The following is an 18,405-nucleotide window of genomic DNA, read 5'->3' on the forward strand; positions in this document are numbered from 1 at the left end:
TAAGCATCCCCCTAGCAAACTGACACTTTTTCTCCTCTTTTTTTGCCCCCCCCCTCGACTGATAGCCAGAGGAATGGTTTCTCCAAGGAAATGCAGGAGCTGCCAAATAATTCATTGAATTTGTAGTTCAATTGATCCCTTAGAGGCTGATGGTTGGTTGGTGCTGGAGGTTCGCGGAGGAAGAGGGGGAGGAGGGTAGAGAGCCAGGGTTAATATGAAAGGCCAGCTCTGGTTGTCAGGGGATTCTGGTGGAAAATAATACAGCAAAGTCTCAATGTGAATAGTTTCCACTCAATTCTGCTTCCTCCCATGCCAATCTGCTACTATAAAAAAAGTTTGTAAGGGAGGAGAATGAGGGGTTTTATCGGGTGCTAGGGTTGAGACTAAAGGACTATAAATAGCCAGTTAAGCTTACAATTTAAGGGTTTAAGATTACACAGTGTCCTTCCAACCCCCCTTTCTTTCCATGGAATCACACTGTGTGTGAGAGCGGGGAGGTGTGCCAATGAAAAATCATATGCTCATCACTTAATGCTAAGGAAAGGTGTTGGATCGAGAGGTGCACAGGAGCATGTCAGGGAGAATAATGCCTCAGTGTTCGGCATGCGTCTCAATCGGAGTGCATCTTTGTCGAGGCTGAAAAGGTGGAGAGCCTATGTCTATGTTGCAGTGGTTCCTAGAAGTGGACCTTTTGTCATCCAACACATTTGATCATTACAGAGATGAATGCTGTCCTTTGCCATGGTCTAGTGATCACTCTCCCACTGTAATAGCTGCACAGTGGAACGAGATTAATCCGGCCATCGATTTTGAACTGCTGGTCTCCGCTGCTCGACCTTTGGTCCAACCATTAGGTTTGCATTTGACAAAGAGTCCATGGGCACATTCACTTACCTTTGACAGAGCATCTAACAGGGGAGACTAACAAACTATTGATCCCTAATACCCCATCTGCATACTGTCGATTCATGGCACTGTTGTGATAAGCGCTTTCATCTGTTTCGATAACTTTTTATATTCATTCAAAAATATCATTCAACTGTAGACAGAACTAAACACCTACAGTGAGAATATACAGTAAGAGGAAGTCGAATCCCAATGGCATTTCACAGGATCTCAGCTTTAGATCCCTATGAATTATCCCCCCCCCCCCCTAAAAAGAAAGTCTGAGATTAAAAGTCTTCAAACTCCTCCAGGCAGAGGGGTGGAGAGATGGACTCGGGGTGGAAATCGGCTTGCACCTCCCTTCCGTAGATTTGGCAGGACTACAAAGGGCTACCTGTGAGGCTCTGAAATCCCCTCTCTGTGCTCTGGAGTGTGAGTGGGCCGCTGTAGAGCAGCTCACTCCAATTCTACAGGTTGATTGAAGGAGTGATGCCTTGAATCCCCCTGTTGTGTTGCTGGCTGACTATTCCTACGAAGTGCTTTAAAGTATCCTCCTCAGGACCCTGGTGCTTCTTCCAGTACTTTCAGGACTCTCAGTCCCTCTCCTCTTGAAGGTTCGAGGAGGACCCTGTCAATCTACAGGTCAGACGTGGTGAGAAGAATATCAGGGACTATGGTAAAACATGCATAATCACACACACACACACACACACATGCACAGTCACACAGAGGAACACACACACACACACACAGACAGAAGCACACACACAGGCATGTGTAGACATCCACACACTAACTCAGAGAAACACACACACACTGAATTTGTACACATACATAAACAGGCACACACACACGTTGTCACGGATAGCTAGGAGTGGTGGGTGTTGAGCCAATAATTAACAACAAATAAGGAACAGATGAAAACAATCAATACAAAACTAACAGAAAAGAAAAAGGAATTGGTGGCAGCTAGTTGACCGGTTACGACGACCGCCGAGCGCCGCCCGACACACGTACACACACACTCGTGTTTTTTTTTTACACTAGTGTTTTAATCAGGTCAGGTTTTGCACCACCAGAAGGTCAAATCTTTCCTTTGTTCATTAGTCATTATTATTTAATGGACAACCTTTTACTGCACTCCTAAGACTCCAAATGATTGAATTCAAATTTAGAAATGTAGTCTAGTTGTCTCTATCTACTGCTCAGTATCTGCAGAGCAGTTAGCCCAAGTTAGTGTACACCCCAATGATACAATGTATAGATAGTATCAATGCTATTTGTTTGCAGTCTTCTGTAGCGAATGAAGCTGGATTGCATTGCTATGCATCAGACTTAATTTAATTAAGGTGTGCACTGGAGAATCTCTCGACTGACGCTCGTCTCACTGGAGTCGTGCTGACCCATTAAAATCACAACGCCAAATGGATATTAAACTTAGCCGAACATCCCCAGGTTGTTTGTGTCACTCCGGTATGCGTTCAGCACACTAACTGCCGGGAGTGAATGTGGACGTTCATCTCCTAAAAGACATGATTTCGCCTGCTGCCCCCAGGAAGTAGCAAACATGGAGGGTCGTGAATTTGGGAACAGGTTGAGGGAGGCTTGGAGTAAAAACATGGTGGAAATGTATTTTCTGACAAAAATACACACTGTTCTCGGTTTGGAGCAAGGATGGGCGACATAGAAAGCGAACGTGACCAACCGAATGAGAATGAAGCATTGTTTTGCATTGTCTTGCATGAGCTTTGTCTCTGCTGCCTCTGTTTGGTGTTAGCTCTCTGCACGGCAGTGTTGCAGAGGTAGAAATGAGGCCCCATGAGGCGCCAAGCCAGGTTTTCCCAGTCCACTAAGCATCCACTCGGGTTCATTCATGTGTCCACAGCACCCTCTGCTGTTCAGATGTAGAAATTGTATCATTCCCATTCACCTCACAACTCACCTGGTAAGAACATTTCTTTTAATCTTGCCTATCATCAAGAAGAGTTAAGGGATGTTATATCAAAGTGAATCAATATGCTGGGTTTGTTTTTTCAATTAGAAAATGTGCATTTTTTTGTCCCCTGAGGAGAGAGAAATTCCTCCTCAATGGCAAACTCCAGAAGAGAGAAATAATATCCTTGATGTCAAAATCAAATGCAATTATGACAACCTTTGTCATGTATATGTCTGAAAAAGGGTCATATTTGCAGAATTCCCAGATGTATTTAAAGATATTGCTTTCACACATCATTGGGGTCACACTGCATGCCCTCCAGGACATCTACAGCACCCGGTGTCACTGGAAGGCCAAGAAGATCATCAAGGACCTCAGTCACCTGAGCCACGGATGGTTCACCCTGCTACCATCTCGAAGTAGGAGACAGTACAGGTGCCTCCACCCAGTACCCTGCCCTGAACCTCAGTCACTGTTAACAGCCGGCGACCACCCAGTACTCTACCCTGCACCTTAGAGACTGCTGCCCTGTATATAGAGTCATTGAACAATGGTCACTTTAATATTGTTTACATACTGTTTTACCCACTTCATATCTATATACTGTATTCTAGTCAAGGCTCATCCTATATAACTACTGTCGTACACACCTTTGCTATTCATATACTGTTCATACTGTCTATACACACCATTATTTAAGCAATAAGGCTTGATAAACTTTGATTGTCTTAAATTGTTTTGTATTAATCATTAGTTATTCGATGATAAATTGTCACATGGAAATGCTGGGTGACTGCTTACATATTTGGTCATGGTCAGGTGGCAATTCAGATCACAATCTGTAAAGTCTATGGGAATGACATCTGTGTGATGCTGTAGGAGACGGTAAGAGTGAAACGTTTCAGTATGTTTCCAGGCAGGCAGGCAGGCAGGCAGGCAGGCAGGCGGGCGGGCGGGCAGGCGCATCTAATCCTGAGCTGTCTTCCCTTCAACACAACAGGGGCAGCAAAATGCCATTTAAGTGTCACCTGGGAGAGTGCAACTTCCAAATCTCTCTCCAAGGGGACTCTGCTCAGGTTATCCATAAGCAATTAGCCTTGCGATGCGCCCCCCCCCCCCCCCCCCCCCCCCCCGCCACATCCCACCCCCCTGTGCAAACAAACCTCTGCTTGTCTGTTCAACCTACTGAGTCACAGCGTCTCACATCATCTCTCCGCTATCTTCCTTTTTTTTTTAAAGGCAGCGCCGCTTGAACCTGGGCTGACATAACTGAGGATCTTTGCTTTTTCACCATTGGCCACTGGTGTACCAAGCATCCCTACCCCCCTTCCCCAGATAGCATATGAACACGTCATAGCCATGGCAACAAAAAAAAACAAGTGAACAAATGAATTACGGGAAATGTGCTGTTAAACTGCTCAGATCTTGAGGGGGGAGGGATAAACTGTGGTGAGCCACTGCCATTGCTATTCCACCCAGCCAGGGGGCTGTCCTGTGTCTGGGAGTCAGTGTCAGGTAGAGCTTCTCTTCAGAATGTTAACGGTCGGATGGAAACTGGCTGCACACGTCCCTGAGTGACCTCGCCATTCATTTTTGCTCGGCTGCCCTCATCATCTCAATTCCCATTGGATCTGCTCTTACTTTGTAGATTAGTGGAAGGGAAAGGTCAGGGAGAAGACTGGAACACCTAGGTAACACGTTAGCGCTGATGCGGGGGACCTTTTAATTTATGGCTTTATCGTTTTCAGCCACTCGGCTGCTCAAGCTGCTTTTTTTCAATGGCTTGAAAGCACAAAAGCAAATGTGGAGCCCAATAAATGATCATCACTTAATTAGCTGCTGCAGTGGTAAAAGGGGGGCCTGTCCAAGTTTGTTTCACCCTCGGTGAAGATTTTAGGATTGAGGGGTGCAAAATAATTGGATTCTCTTGGCTGTCAGGATAAAACTGCTGACTATTATGAAAGGATGGAGAAACTGACTCGCTGACTGACTAAATGAATGAGAGAGAGAGAGTCCATAGCTTTGCATTGAGCGTATTTGTGAGCTGCCTCTTAATTGAACTTGCCCAGTGGGGATGTAAGAGAGTGGTGCAGGCAGATACAGGAGCTGTCAGAGCTGCCTCAACCAAATGGAGAGAGAGGGCTAGGAGAAAATATGATTTAAGGTGAAACGAGAGCATCATTTGTTATTCTGACCCAGCTCTCAGAGAGCTCCCCCGCTATTCTCAGTTATGATTAGGTCTGATAAAAGATCATCAGAACTATTAGGATGTTAGATTACAGACCTGATACCTTCCCAGTTCTGATTAGGCTTGATGGAGGGAACATAGGAGGATATCATATTTATACTAATAGTTGTGATTACAGACCTTCCCATCTTCACTTGAGACATGATGATCTCAAGAAATTGTATCCGCTGTGAAATTCTATCCTCTTTGACATGTTCTCTTAACTTTTTTGCCTGTGAATACTGGTGTAACTGGATACAGAGCATGCTCTGTCTGACTATGCTGGTACAAACCATATCAATCTGATGAAAAGTCTCCATGTGTTTTTACACAGTGAATTATGGGTGCATTATGTGTCATGTTAAAGTCAGGGTTGTCACGCTATGCCATTTGTTGTGCTTTGCAATCACGTATTGTGAACATTAAGGCCATCCGACCAGACCAGGAAAGAAGGAAGCAAAAATGATGCTTGTTTACAACTGACTCCAAAAACTCCTCCCTTCTCATGTATCTATCCTAATAATCCTGTAATCCCAGGGCCCAGTTTTTCAAAAGTTACCCATCTGGATTTTGCCTATCAGATAGGATTAAATGCATAGACATAGAATGAATAGAATTGACAAACAATTTACTTGAATGGGGACTTCCATTCTATTCATTCTATTTCCATACATTTAATCCTATCTGATAGGCAAAGTCCAGGCAGATAACTTTAGAAAAACCTGGGCCCAGGGCAGTAGGACTAAAATCTTCCGATTGAATTGCTTCCCAGCCTTCATATGATCCATCAGCGGCACAGCAAATCAAACGGCAATTTATCACACGGCAGGAAGCAAAACATTGCGTAAGAGGAACCGATAAGCTTTTCATTAGGATCCAACGTTGATTACTGGAACAGCTGTAGTCAGTGAATGAATAGGATCTTTTCTTTTGTGTGTTTTTGTTGTTTATGTTATAGTACTCCAAATTCAGATGTTGTTTTGATAAAGTACAATCAGTACTGTCAGATCATTGTTGATAGCCGGACGCCTGTATCAGAGATATTAACCATAACCCATACTAAGAGCCAGACTACAACAGATTCAACTCAGCATGTGTGGTCCTATTGTAATTAATCCTATTACAATCACTACCCTGACCGTTAGACATTGGCGCAAGACTTTCTTTGATTTTCCCCAAAGGACGTTATGGATTATGGATGAAGTACTTTCTTTTCACATTATACTGGCCTCTGCTGGCCATTCCATGGAGTTGACTTGACTCGGCATCCACAGTTGATATAATACTTTTTGTTTAAAGCAAAGAGTATCATGAGCCATAATGTGAAGTATAATTATGTGGACAACTTTTTCGGTTTCTTTTCCTTTTAATACGAGACCAGCAACATGGGTGTCCTATTGAAATGTGTGTAGATGCCTGTTATACAACGAAATAGTCACACGAAACCAGACAATGTTTATCAAATTGAATGAAGGCAGTTGATGTAGACATTTGTTTTTGTTATTTCCTTCTTATCGACTGTCCTTCACTTCCTGTGTCTGTAAATTGTGATTCTGGGCAGTTCCTTCACGGGTAGCTAAGATTCCTGGTGTGTTGGCCAAACATCCAGCCGTGAGGGAAATGTCACAGCGCTCCTGCTCAGTCATGACCTCCACTGACCTGTAATTGATGTGCAGGGTCACTGTAAGTTCATGATCAACACACATGCATGTACACAGTCACATATGCATGCCCACATGTATGCACACACGCACGCGCACATGCATGCACGCATGCACACATACACTCACTCATGCACAACGTACGTATGTCTTCACGCACACACCAAACACACAGCAAGTCCCTAAAGCTTTTTCTACCGGGGGACCAAAAGAGATGTCATTGAAAATCATGTCATCCTAACCATTTCCTGGGCTGGTGTAAGAGCTGCGAGAATCACCGTACCATCCCACTGGGCACAGATCAGTTCAACATCTATTTTTGATTTACATTTGGTTGAGTTGTCAACTAACGTGAATTCAATGTGATATGTTGACGGCAGTTAGCCTTGCGCTTAAGATCATTGGGCCAGTAACCAAAAGGTTGCTTTTTTTGAATCCCCAAGTTGACGAGCCTCTAGCAAGGCACTTAACCATAGCTATTCTGGATAAGAGTGTCTGCTAAATGATGCAAGTGTGAAATCAATCAAAGATTTCACCCTGTCATTGAATTCAGCTTAAGACTAAATTACATTGATAACTTTTTGGTCCAATCAGTTTTCCATGTCATCACAGTTTTTACTCAGTGGAGTACCATTTTAGGTCAAATACATACATGAAGGACTACACACACACACACACCCTTCCCAAACACTGTTGTTAAACATGTATGTTAGGCAAGGGTCTAGAAAGAGAAAAAACGATATATTAGGCTACGTTGATGGTCGGAAACAGACAAGACCATGTGGTGTATTGATAAAGTGATGTTTACGACAAAGTGTGTGTGTGTGTGTGTGTGTGTGTGTGTGTGTGTGTGTGTGTGTGTGTGTGTGTGTGTGTGTGTGTGTGTGTGTGTGTGTGTGTGTGTGTGTGTGTGTGTTATACAGTACAGGAGGCAGTAAAAAAGTTTAAATGTATCTCACTTTATTGAACCTTTGACAATCGACAAATGCTACTTCATATTTGTACAGTGACACAAGCATTCCGATCCTCTTTCCTAAAATAGTGTCCACCGGATTCAAACATACATCAGAAATGAAACCGTTTTTGTGGCAACATTAAAGAGCAGATCATCGCTGCATCCAATACAAGGAAAGGATCATCTCAAACCACACCTAAGACACAAATTAATGAGTGAACCGATCCATTTTGTTCCTTTAAAAACAAAACGATTATCTATCAAATATCCAGATGGTCCTTCTTTTGAAAGAAGACAAGAGTAAAAGAGAACATAATATGTTATGTACATCATGGAGTGCCTGTGTGTGGTGGAGAGACGTATCCTACAACATTTGAGTTCATGGTCACTGGGTCATACAGTGGTCAAGCTGAGGTCAAGCTGTGGCTCGTGGTGGCATCGACCTTGGTGAAATAATGACTGAGTTTGTAAGTGAAATGAGAGTGATGATTGTATTAGTCATGTCCTCACTGTACCTAACAGCAAAGTGGAAGTGTTTTTCAGTTTGGGTTTGTGACACCTGCTAAGTACAGAAGGAAGTGAGTATTCACTCAGGAGAGGACAAAGTAGTTTGCATTATTTCCATGGATGAAAACAAGATTTGGAATAGACCTGAGAGATACTCACTAACATGCATGGCTGAACTACAAAGGACCTATCCCATTGCAAAGAGGGACCTATCCCATTACAAAACATGACAAAAAATAAAAAATGCAATGCAAGCAGGGATTGCTTGTCTAAAATGCAACGGTACTTTTACACTTGTGGGTTTAAGGTACTATAAGGAAGAAAGTAATTATCTTGTCACAAAATATGTATAATTTACACATTAATGTATTAGGACACAGTACTTTTTCTAGATTAGAAAGTAACATCGATAAATTGCATCAAAATAATTTCCCTAGATTTATAAATGTCTCCTATGTCTAGTAAACTGACCATAAATAACGTATGAGCAATGTGTAAATGTAAGGGAAGATGTGCATATTGAAATTTATCTAGGCTATTTTCTTACATTTCAATAATTCATATCTGTCATATAAGCACAAGAAAATGGTAGTAAAAACATTTAAATTCATGGCTACTTTAGTTCCATAATCATGAAGGTGGGAGTTTGGCAAAGCTATAATTCACAACTGTACAGCTACGTAGCTCTTTCCTTCTTTCCCATTGCAAAGAGCGGTCTGTGGTCAAACGGTCTGTGGTTGAATCGAGGGTGGTCTGTGCGATTGTTGGCCCAAGGGGTGGTCCAAAGTGCCTAAAATAAAATGAGGTGGTAGCATGACATTTTCTGTGATGATTCAAGTTTGCGGATGGCCTTTTCTAGTTCATAGTGGCCCAAAGTGCCTTGGAGGTGGCTTAATCTAACCCAACCCGACCCAATTTAGTCTGATTTGGCCCGGTGGAACTCTAGTTCCCAGGGGGTCTCAGTCCTGGGTTTCCAACCCTTCTAGGTGTTCGGGGATGGGCAGACCCGTGAGGACAGTCAGACACTTGTTCCACACATTGAAGACGGGACACACTGGCTGGGCGAAGGACACGTGGAACGTGTGCAGGTTCTGCGAGCCCACGGCGTCGTAGAAGGTAAGTGAGCCGGCGTCGTAGTCCAGCAGGACACCCACACGGCGCAGGTGGGGTGAAGGCTCGATGGCCAGCTCCTTGCTGTTGTGGCGCACCACCCACGAGTTGTTGCAGCGGCACAGGACCCAGGAGGCCGAGTTCTTGCCAATCCACTCGTGCTTGGGGGCCGACTTGTAGGCGATGCCCACCGCATACCTGCGGAGAAATGAGTAAGAAGACACTGTTAGCCTGCCGCTAAAACTCAAACACTTCAACACTTGTGAACGCTTACCAAGTGTTAAATACTCGTAGTTATTAAATGTGCATCGAATCTTTCTCTGACAACATTGTGTAAATGTGCTTTTAAGTGACTTACAATGTGGTCTCTATCTCTGTCATTCTACCCAGCCAGATCCAACAGGCCAAAAACCATGTGGCTCAGAGCAAGACATTGTTCCATCATGTCTCCCAGGTCTAACTCACCATGTGCTTCCTCCAATCAGGGCCTCCCAGTAGTGGCGTCCGCTGTCGATGTAAACGTTGCCGACGACGCCGTAGCTACTCTGGCTGGTGAAGCGCTCCTGGCCGTGTCCCTTCTTCGATGCCGTCTCGTCGCGCTCCACCGTCAGGTTGTCATGGGAGATCTTCAGCTTCTTGTGGGCGGACTTGGGGTCCAGCTTGAAAGGTTGGCCTGGACAAAGAGGACGGAGAGAGACAACATGGTTAAGTTAGCAAGGGGCTAGGGTAGGATAGGCTATGAAGGCAGCAGCTGTATGTATAGTGTATAGTGTATGTATAATGTATAGTATAGACACCGTATTGAAACATAATATGGTGACCATATTAGGTAAGAATCACAAGATACTTCTCTAAGACTGCATGCTATAATTCCAAGTTTCCTTCAATCGTAATGAATGTGGAGCCCTTACTGTTGGTTTTGAGTGTCCCTGGCTCACTGCTGCGGGCACCTGCCTGGTTGATGGCTTTGACGATGAAGATGTACTTGGTGCCGCTCTGCAGGCCGTGGACGGTGTAGTGGTTCTGCTTGATGTTAGGCACAATCATCCAGCTGTCTGCAGAGTTACACAGGCCTGGGAGGGAGAAACAGACTCACAGTTACAATGTCTTCATGCATACACACTCAGCTATGCATTGGTGCATATGAGGGAACACACAAATGTTTCCGTTTGCACACACGTAGTCACATGAACACACACAGAGTGGCTATAACAGACCAATAACGCAGACTGCACATGTACAGTACATATACTTTGTTGTTGAAGTATTGTGGCCTTGATAAACTTTGAAAAGCAAACATCATCAATTAATTAGGTCACTCGTAACCTGCTGAATTCCAGGACGTAAGCAAAGTTAATTGTCACAGAATGAGGAAATGATTTGCTTTGCCAGCTGCAGAGACAGCCAATCCTCAGCCAGTGTAAGTATCATACTTGGACCAAATATAAACATTCACCTAATTAAGTCCATATTTCCCAAACATATTGTATATTTTTATTCTTTAGTTTGGCGAACTCTTATCTATAGTTAGAGAAAGGTGTAGGTTTGAGTCTGTTTGTGTCAGGAGGGGAGGAAGTCGATTCATGTGATCCTAGGAGACCAGAGCTAAAGGATAGAGAGGAGTGGTCCAAATTCCATAATCAGTCACTTCCTCAATCAATTCTAAGGCCTTTTAATCATAGTGAGAGGGGAAGGATTCATGATCAGTGTGTTCAGACAATGCTTCTTGTCCAATATGACTTTGGCATCGGAGGGTGTAGTAGATTTAAGGGGAATTGAGGGGTAATTTATCATACAAAGTCAATTCATTATGACAAATGCCAGTGATGCTCAAAAAGTCAGCCAGTATGCAACGCAGCATTATGCCATTTATAGTGATTCATTTCTAATGATCCAACATATTCCATATATATTGCCATTCACTCTACTCTGTTGTTTCATGTGGTTACTGTAGGTGTTTGGATGGGGGGGGTCATTCACCTCTCAATTGCTGTGCTGTTCCATGTCCGTGGGACTGGCTGTGCTGTACATTGATAGGCCTATACTAAGCCGTGCTGTGCCACATTGATGCCCGCAGGCTTAATTCTCTGCCAGAACAGCCATCGTGCTGAGTGCACAGTGTATTCTCCGTAAGCTTCACGCGACATCTGTTTGAGCGTGAAGCCATTGCGCCTTTTTGTCCGTCCCTAAAGGCTACCATGTACCATCATACCCCGTCATCATGTCTAACGTGTGTTCTGAAGGCTGCCATTTGCCAATATTTTAAATGGAAACATGCCATTCTCACCTCACACATGGCAGCCATTTTGGAACGGCGTGCCTGTCACACATAATTTACATTGGTGAGAGAAAACACAGTGAGCAATTAAATGACCCTGAGTGAGACCCTGTGGGGCCAGAGTCTGCCGTCACCCCTTTTCCTCTGAAGTGTCATTTCAAAGATGTGACATTGTGACAACACCTCAGCCTCAGTCCAGAGCTTAGACCTGGTGATTGGATGTGAAACTAGGGCGGGAAGAAAACATAGCGTGTGCAGAGAATGAGGAGAGGAGGAAGTGGGAAAAAAAAACACGTGTCACTTTGGGTTTTTACGCCACCCCTCATGAAAAGTGCTGATGTTGGTAAAGGACCTTCTCAATGTTACGTTCAATTATCATTCTAGGGTGAACATGGTAGACTTCTATTATACATTTATGCTCATTCATTTTGTATATTGGTACCGAAAGACATTCAAAAAGTCATTCTACTTGGGGGGCACTGGAGTTTTCAACATGATTTAAGCGTGGAAAAAGCCAACTGCTCCTGTTCCAAATTGCAGCAACACCGATGCTGTATTGCAATATTAAAGCTATAGTTCTGGTACTTCTCAGTTTCTTCTTTTTGTTGTTGTTGCTAAAATGCTCACGTTTGCAGTGAAGAGAGGTGATCATATCCTATTTATTCTCATGACACCCTATAACCTTGTTTGCTAGCCATCCGCTTTCATCAAACCACACACCGCTATATTTCCCATCCCCTGATCTCATTTTATATTGCTTGCCCAGCGAAGTATGCATGAGCGTGGCATTCAGGCGTGATCCGTGGGGGAGGAGGGCTCTGAGCACTGATTCGTGTTATGACTGTAATTCGCTCCGAGTCAGCTAGTCTCCCTCTCTCCATTCCACTCTGTCCCCTTTGACACTGCAATAACTCAAGCTGAGATCCTGAGATTTGAGATCACCCCATTGGCCCTAGTCAACAGGCTCGGTGAGAAGAAACACATGATTCGGTTTTGGTTCTTGAGTCCTCCAGCTGTTTAGCTTTACACCCAAATCATCACGGGGCTTTGAGTTGGAAAATACAAAAGTTATCATCAGGAGAGAGTTCTGTGAGCACAAAGCGTTCTCTCAAGGCGTTCTGTGCACCTACTAGCACCATTGGCTTGCCATGTGAAGATACCATTGTGTGTCTGGTGGTGTGCCTGGTATGCCAGAGGGTAGTTTAACTTACACCCTGATACACACTGACAACATTGGCTTGACCTATGAAGATAGTTGTGTGCTTGGAGGTGTACCTGGTATGTGTGACTGCATTTTTGCCGACACCCAGATACTTACTGACAATGTTGGCTTGCCCTGTGAAGATAGCATACTGGAGCTCATAGGAAAGCACTGTGAACTCGTCGTCTGAGGTCCAGTGGACGGTGATGGTGTCGTACGATGCAGTGCAGAGCTCTTCTCTGATGCCCGGAGGACTTGGTGCTACATAAGGGAAAGGAGAATGTTATGTTATGTGTGCTCTGGCATAATGATGAAATAACAGTGGTTCACCTTTTGAGCGTGTTGATTTACCTCAAACAAAGTACTGTGGCTCTTAAAGGAGGACTGAAGGCTAGAGACTTATAATAATTGCCAAGCTTTTGTTTGCTAATGATAATTCATAGCCCAGATGATATTTCAGAGGCTGACAGTTGAGCAGAGGCTGATGACATCTTTCGCTCTCCTCCCCTCCCCTCCCTAACCCTCCTCTCTCTCTTCTCTCATCTCTCTCTTCTCTCATCTCTCCTTCCCTTTCGCTCTCTCTCCCCCCCCCCCCCCCTCTCCTTCTCTCGCGCTCCCCCTCCGCCAGTGAGTGCACATCGATGACTCAGAGTGATTCACTTAGTGAGCCAGCCCTCAAGCGAAGCCCTCTGCCATCACAAAGACTAAACAACAATCTCTTCCACAAACTCATATAAATCTATTCATATGATGTATAATTATTTTGGGTACTGCAATAATATGCAATAACATGGACTATTTTGGCATTATGTAGATGTGGAACTTTGGACCACAGTTAAGTGCATACAACCACATTTTTAGGTTATGGTTGTAGAGAGAGATGTCAACTCTTGCACTTGACAATAGAATATAGGGACATATATTGCCAGTGCTTTGATATAGTTGACATCATGACATGAAGCAATATCATAATATAGGCAACAATATCACAGTATATCACGATATTGCCACATTATTATTACATTATCACAATATACCGATATTGCTCTATTAAATAGAGCTGATTGTACTCTGTACCTGTGAGGTAGTCCAGGCTCTCCAGCAGCTTCTTCTCCTTGGTGAAGTCCAGAGCGAACGTGTCAAACGTGTCCGTCAGGTTGATCTCTGGAATCAGGACCTGAGAGGAGGCGGTCGCCATGGAAACCCTAACACAAACACATAATCCCAGAGGGTTTAGTTCACAACTATCCCACTATGTTGCACATTTTCATAGGATGCCAGAGGTCGTGTTGATTGACTGTGAATTGTCAATGGTTAGTCAGAGCCGGTGTTTGTAGTGAATTTCTACCACAACCTCCGTGCTGGCCTTGCTCACCTTTCGGTGATACTCTTGGCGGTCTGGAGGAAGCGGGCGTGGTCCGTCTCCTTCAGGGTCTGGTCGGCCTGGGTGATGAGAGCAGAGGACCTCTCGATGCACTGCTTACAGTTGGAGATCTGCTGGGCTAGCTTCCTGATCCGGACCGCCTATAGAGCAGATAGGACAGAGGAGGGTTAGAATGGGTTGAAGGTGATTAACTGAATCCCATGTCAGGGATGGTAGAGATTTAGCCCAGATGGGACTTTTTGGGATTGTATCCAGATGTTTTTGGCATGTTGCTTTCTCTTCACCTAATGAGAGGTTAAGAGAGAGTGATTGAGGGCAGTCAAATGTGGTTGGTTGGATGTTGTATTTAGGTCAGAGACACTGCCCTCATCAACCTTTTCTGACACACTAAACTGAACAACTAATCTTTGGTTTCATTCAAATGTGCATTTTTTTTTTTGCAATTTTCTGGTATTTATATGAAACAACTTTTCACCCATATCCTATATCTGGACAATGCCAGAGGTGTGGGAGCAAGAAAAAATACCAAATTGTCTCTCTATCGTCTTAGCGGCAACCGTCCACCATAAAGGATTTCTATTTAGGCAGGTTTTCATTTCCAGCCGAAAGGTCAGAGCTAAACTGCCTCCATGGCCCCTGATATTGGTACTTCTACTTTAAGGCCCCGCTCCTGACTCAAGTCCTGACACGAGACCAGGAAGGAACGAAGGAAGTCCCGTCATTTAGAGAACTGCAGGAATCTGGTTTCTGACTAACCCTGGACAGCTATTGATAATTCCAACGCCAACAGAAATTCAGTAAGGGGAATGAAGCAAGTAAAAGTAACACAAAGTGTGAAGTCATTTCCATTTCCTCTCTGACTACAAATAGTTAGCTTTGAGCGAACTCCAACTCTGTCAGTCAGTAAAAATAATTGAGACATGCCATGTAGGTTGGACATCTTGATAATTAAGCATGGTCCAATTCCCCTTGGTGAACTTGTTCAAATGTTCGCTTTGCATCGTAAATGAACAGATCGAGAGTGAACAGACGGTGGACTTTCCAACAGATCCAATGCAGACCCCGAACAGAAGGCGAGAGACATTTACCCTTCTGTTGTTTTACTATTACATTCCTTCCCAGGCCGTACGGTTCAGACTGCAGCTCAGAGAAAGTGCAGAGGATTGTGTGTGTGTGTGTGTTTTTTTGGGATTCCCCTTTCAGACCCATGGTCACTCCTGGATCTTACCTTTCCCTCCTTGATTTTGGTCCCAATGATCTGCCTCCTTTGCTGGATGATGTCAATCAGGAGGTCGCATTCTTCCATCAGCTTTCCCTCCTGCCGCGATGCATTGACCTGAGAAACACAAATGAAACATAATTCAGCTGTCTGATAATTCACAGCCTTAAGTAAACTGTAATTACAAACCATTTACTGTTATACTTCCCCAGAGTCAGACGAACTCATGGATACCATTTTTATGTCTGCATTATGAAGGAAGTTAAGAGGTAGTTTCAAGAGCCAACGCTAACTAGCGTCAGCGCAATTACTGGAAGTCTACAGGAACGCTAGCGTATGGTAACGCTAGTTAGCAGTGGCTCAGCATTGGCTTTCAAAATTACCTCTAACTTCTTTCATACTGTATGCAGAGACATAAAAATGGTATCCACGAGTTCATCTGACTCTGGCTATGTCGAAAACCGGATCTCGCATTATCCCTTTAATGTTTTGTAATTGTCAAAATGTCCGACCTGTCTCAAGGCCATGATTTATAAAAAAGTAGAAAAACAGATGAATTGCCAGAATCTTGCAGTATCCATTTAAAGCTCTAGTTCAACTAATGATAATTCAGATGTCAGTTGGTTTTTGCATTGCAAATAATAGCCTACGGGTGAATGAATCAACATTGAGCCACAGTACCTTAATGTGTGTTTGTTTCTGGCTACTACAGAAGATAAAAAATGCCTGTGTTTTGCTGAGTCTAACAGTGCTCAATTCCATGTAGCATTTGGATCAGTCTACAGATCTTGAAGGTTTGCGATTGGTGAGTGCATGCACACTCAGGTCCACTTGACTAGCCACAGGCCTTTGAAATAGATGCCTCTTTGGTGCCTGTTTTTATGTCCTGGTGAAACACACATTTTCAACCGAAGCGAAAAGCAGAGAGGGGAGTTGTGAAAGAGGGATTGTTTGAGCGTTGCCAAGCCAACGAGGTGTGTTACGGTCACTCCCTGGTGTGGACAGGCTGTTTATGATATGAAAGGGACTCATTGAAACGCACACAGATCTGCCTTTTCAGCGCCAGTAATTAGGTTCCTTCGCCCTGTGAGTGAGTTTCTCTACTGTACGTTCACAGGGTTTAGACGGGGGTCATGGGTGAGTGCCACCATCTCTCCCTCTGATCTGCCGTGGAATATTTGTGGATTGTAGGTCTAGTGAACTCTCTATGTATTACAGTAGGATGTTCAGTGAGGACACACTGTGGGCTCAGCCTTTGGACATGGCAGGGGAGCGTGTGACGGACATAAAAGATGAGTCTTTGGCAGGAGCATAAGAGATTCATTTAACCCAAAGCAAAAGCGTTTCTGGGGAATTGCCCGTCAAAAGAGCTCAGAAACGTTTAACAGAAGGTGGAGGAGAGGCTGATTTGCTTTAGAAGGCTTTCAAATATTCAGCGATCTCTCCAAAAAGTACACACGCGTCCTGTGTACTCTCTTTAAGTGCTGAGAAAGGGAGTCTTTCCGGTCCTTGCACATTTATGCACACTGATGATGACTATACAAAAAAGAAACTCTAACTGTAATCCTTGGGGTGGATATATCAAATTAAAATCTACAGCTTTAATGAAGTGGTTTCATGTGTTGCACAATAATTCTGCAGCTCATTCCACATTCCTCAATTATTCACGCAGATTACTTTTACAAAGTACAAAGTTGATTCACTGAGCACAAGCTGCACGCACACACACACACACACACACACACACAGAATCACTTGAGAGTTAGCCTATACACTCATTATTTAATGGGTGGAAGTGTGTTTAAAAACCATGTACACGTTCGTTTCTGACCTACATCCACCATGAAAACGAGGTCAGATATTTCCCCTCTTTTTCTCTGATGCATTATTTAAATACATCCATTTAAAAAGGACCAGGTTTGTGGATTTTAAAAGGCTAAATGAAATGACCAAAGTGGACCTGCGGCCTGTCCTCAAATGTTACCACCCTTTTAGTGTACTGGTCACAGTGGCCATGGAGGCATATTACAATCTCTGCTTAGAGTATAAGTCATAAAGATTCAGGCCCATGTCATTTTCATTTCCTAGCCCACCTTTCCACCATGGGGCTGTGACTCTTTCCTCTCAGGCGCTTCTAATTTGAATCATCACAGATCAAGAACAAGTGACTATGGTCAGAAAGCCTTAATCCAGAAGAACCTTCTTTAAAGAAGTGGCACAACCAATCGGTGGTCTCCGTATAGATACATCAGTAAAATCTAATTGTATTGCACATGGGAACATTTACGTTGGACATTAATATATTATAATACATGTTTATAATGTGTTGCTTGACAACTCAATGATTAGTAGCCTATATCAGGAAAACATTGTGCATTTTGAAATTGTAGAACATGATTCTATGTGCAAATTTAGATGAGCAAACTCAAGCGGAGACAGGAGCATCTGTTGCCACACAAACTACTTCATGATGACATGACAACATTAGCATAATCGTGTCAGGGAAATCATCATTTGAAAAAAATCAATCCAAAAATCTACAAAGTTTGTAGTTCTCTGAGGTGAACGACATACTGTACAGTTAGTTAATTGGGCTTGCATCACATGCACTACACTGGCTACAGCATGCCTCTTGCACATGCACGCATCTCTGAACTCATAGCATGGTCAGTGACAGAGCGCTCACCTCTACATGTTGACAGGTTTGGATCAACTTTCCCATCAACCCTTCCAACTCATTATTCCTCTTGACCAAATGACTCAGGTTGGAATCCAACGCTTGCTGCAAAAGAAAGAGGAAATTACTATTGAAGACAGAAGAGAAAACAATAGTTATTGTCCTTGTTTTTCTCATGAACACGCCTGAAAATCAACCTACCATACTTTCCAGAGAAAATAAACACAAACCAAGCTGATCAAAAGGTGTCAGAGGTCCTACATTTCTGTTTTAGAGAGAGCAAAATCATAAAGCCAAAACGGAGAAGCATCTTCCTCCTCCTCCCTCTCTTCCTCCTCCCTCTCTTCCTCCCTCCCTCTCCTCAT

At 43.7% G+C, this 18,405-nt stretch overlaps 1 protein-coding gene across 1 annotated transcript in view; it reads right to left on the reverse strand.

Annotated features, from left to right (window-relative positions):
* Window positions 1-7,646: 7,646 nt before the first annotated feature.
* Window positions 7,647-18,405, reverse strand: part of LOC109906720 (E3 ubiquitin-protein ligase Midline-1-like) — a 44,368-nt gene continuing 33,609 nt past the window's right edge. The window contains exons 3-10 of the mRNA XM_020504579.2: window positions 18,050-18,145; window positions 15,373-15,480; window positions 14,136-14,284; window positions 13,838-13,965; window positions 12,878-13,021; window positions 10,193-10,354; window positions 9,747-9,954; window positions 7,647-9,479 (exon numbers count right to left, since the gene is read on the reverse strand). Coding sequence (XP_020360168.1) covers window positions 9,131-9,479; window positions 9,747-9,954; window positions 10,193-10,354; window positions 12,878-13,021; window positions 13,838-13,965; window positions 14,136-14,284; window positions 15,373-15,480; window positions 18,050-18,145 — 1,344 coding nt within the window. The 3' untranslated portion in view covers window positions 7,647-9,130. The remainder of the gene's footprint in view (window positions 9,480-9,746; window positions 9,955-10,192; window positions 10,355-12,877; window positions 13,022-13,837; window positions 13,966-14,135; window positions 14,285-15,372; window positions 15,481-18,049; window positions 18,146-18,405) is intronic.

The sequence above is a fragment of the Oncorhynchus kisutch genome, linkage group LG16 (assembly GCF_002021735.2).
Source record: "Oncorhynchus kisutch isolate 150728-3 linkage group LG16, Okis_V2, whole genome shotgun sequence".
Taxonomy (NCBI): domain Eukaryota; kingdom Metazoa; phylum Chordata; class Actinopteri; order Salmoniformes; family Salmonidae; genus Oncorhynchus; species Oncorhynchus kisutch.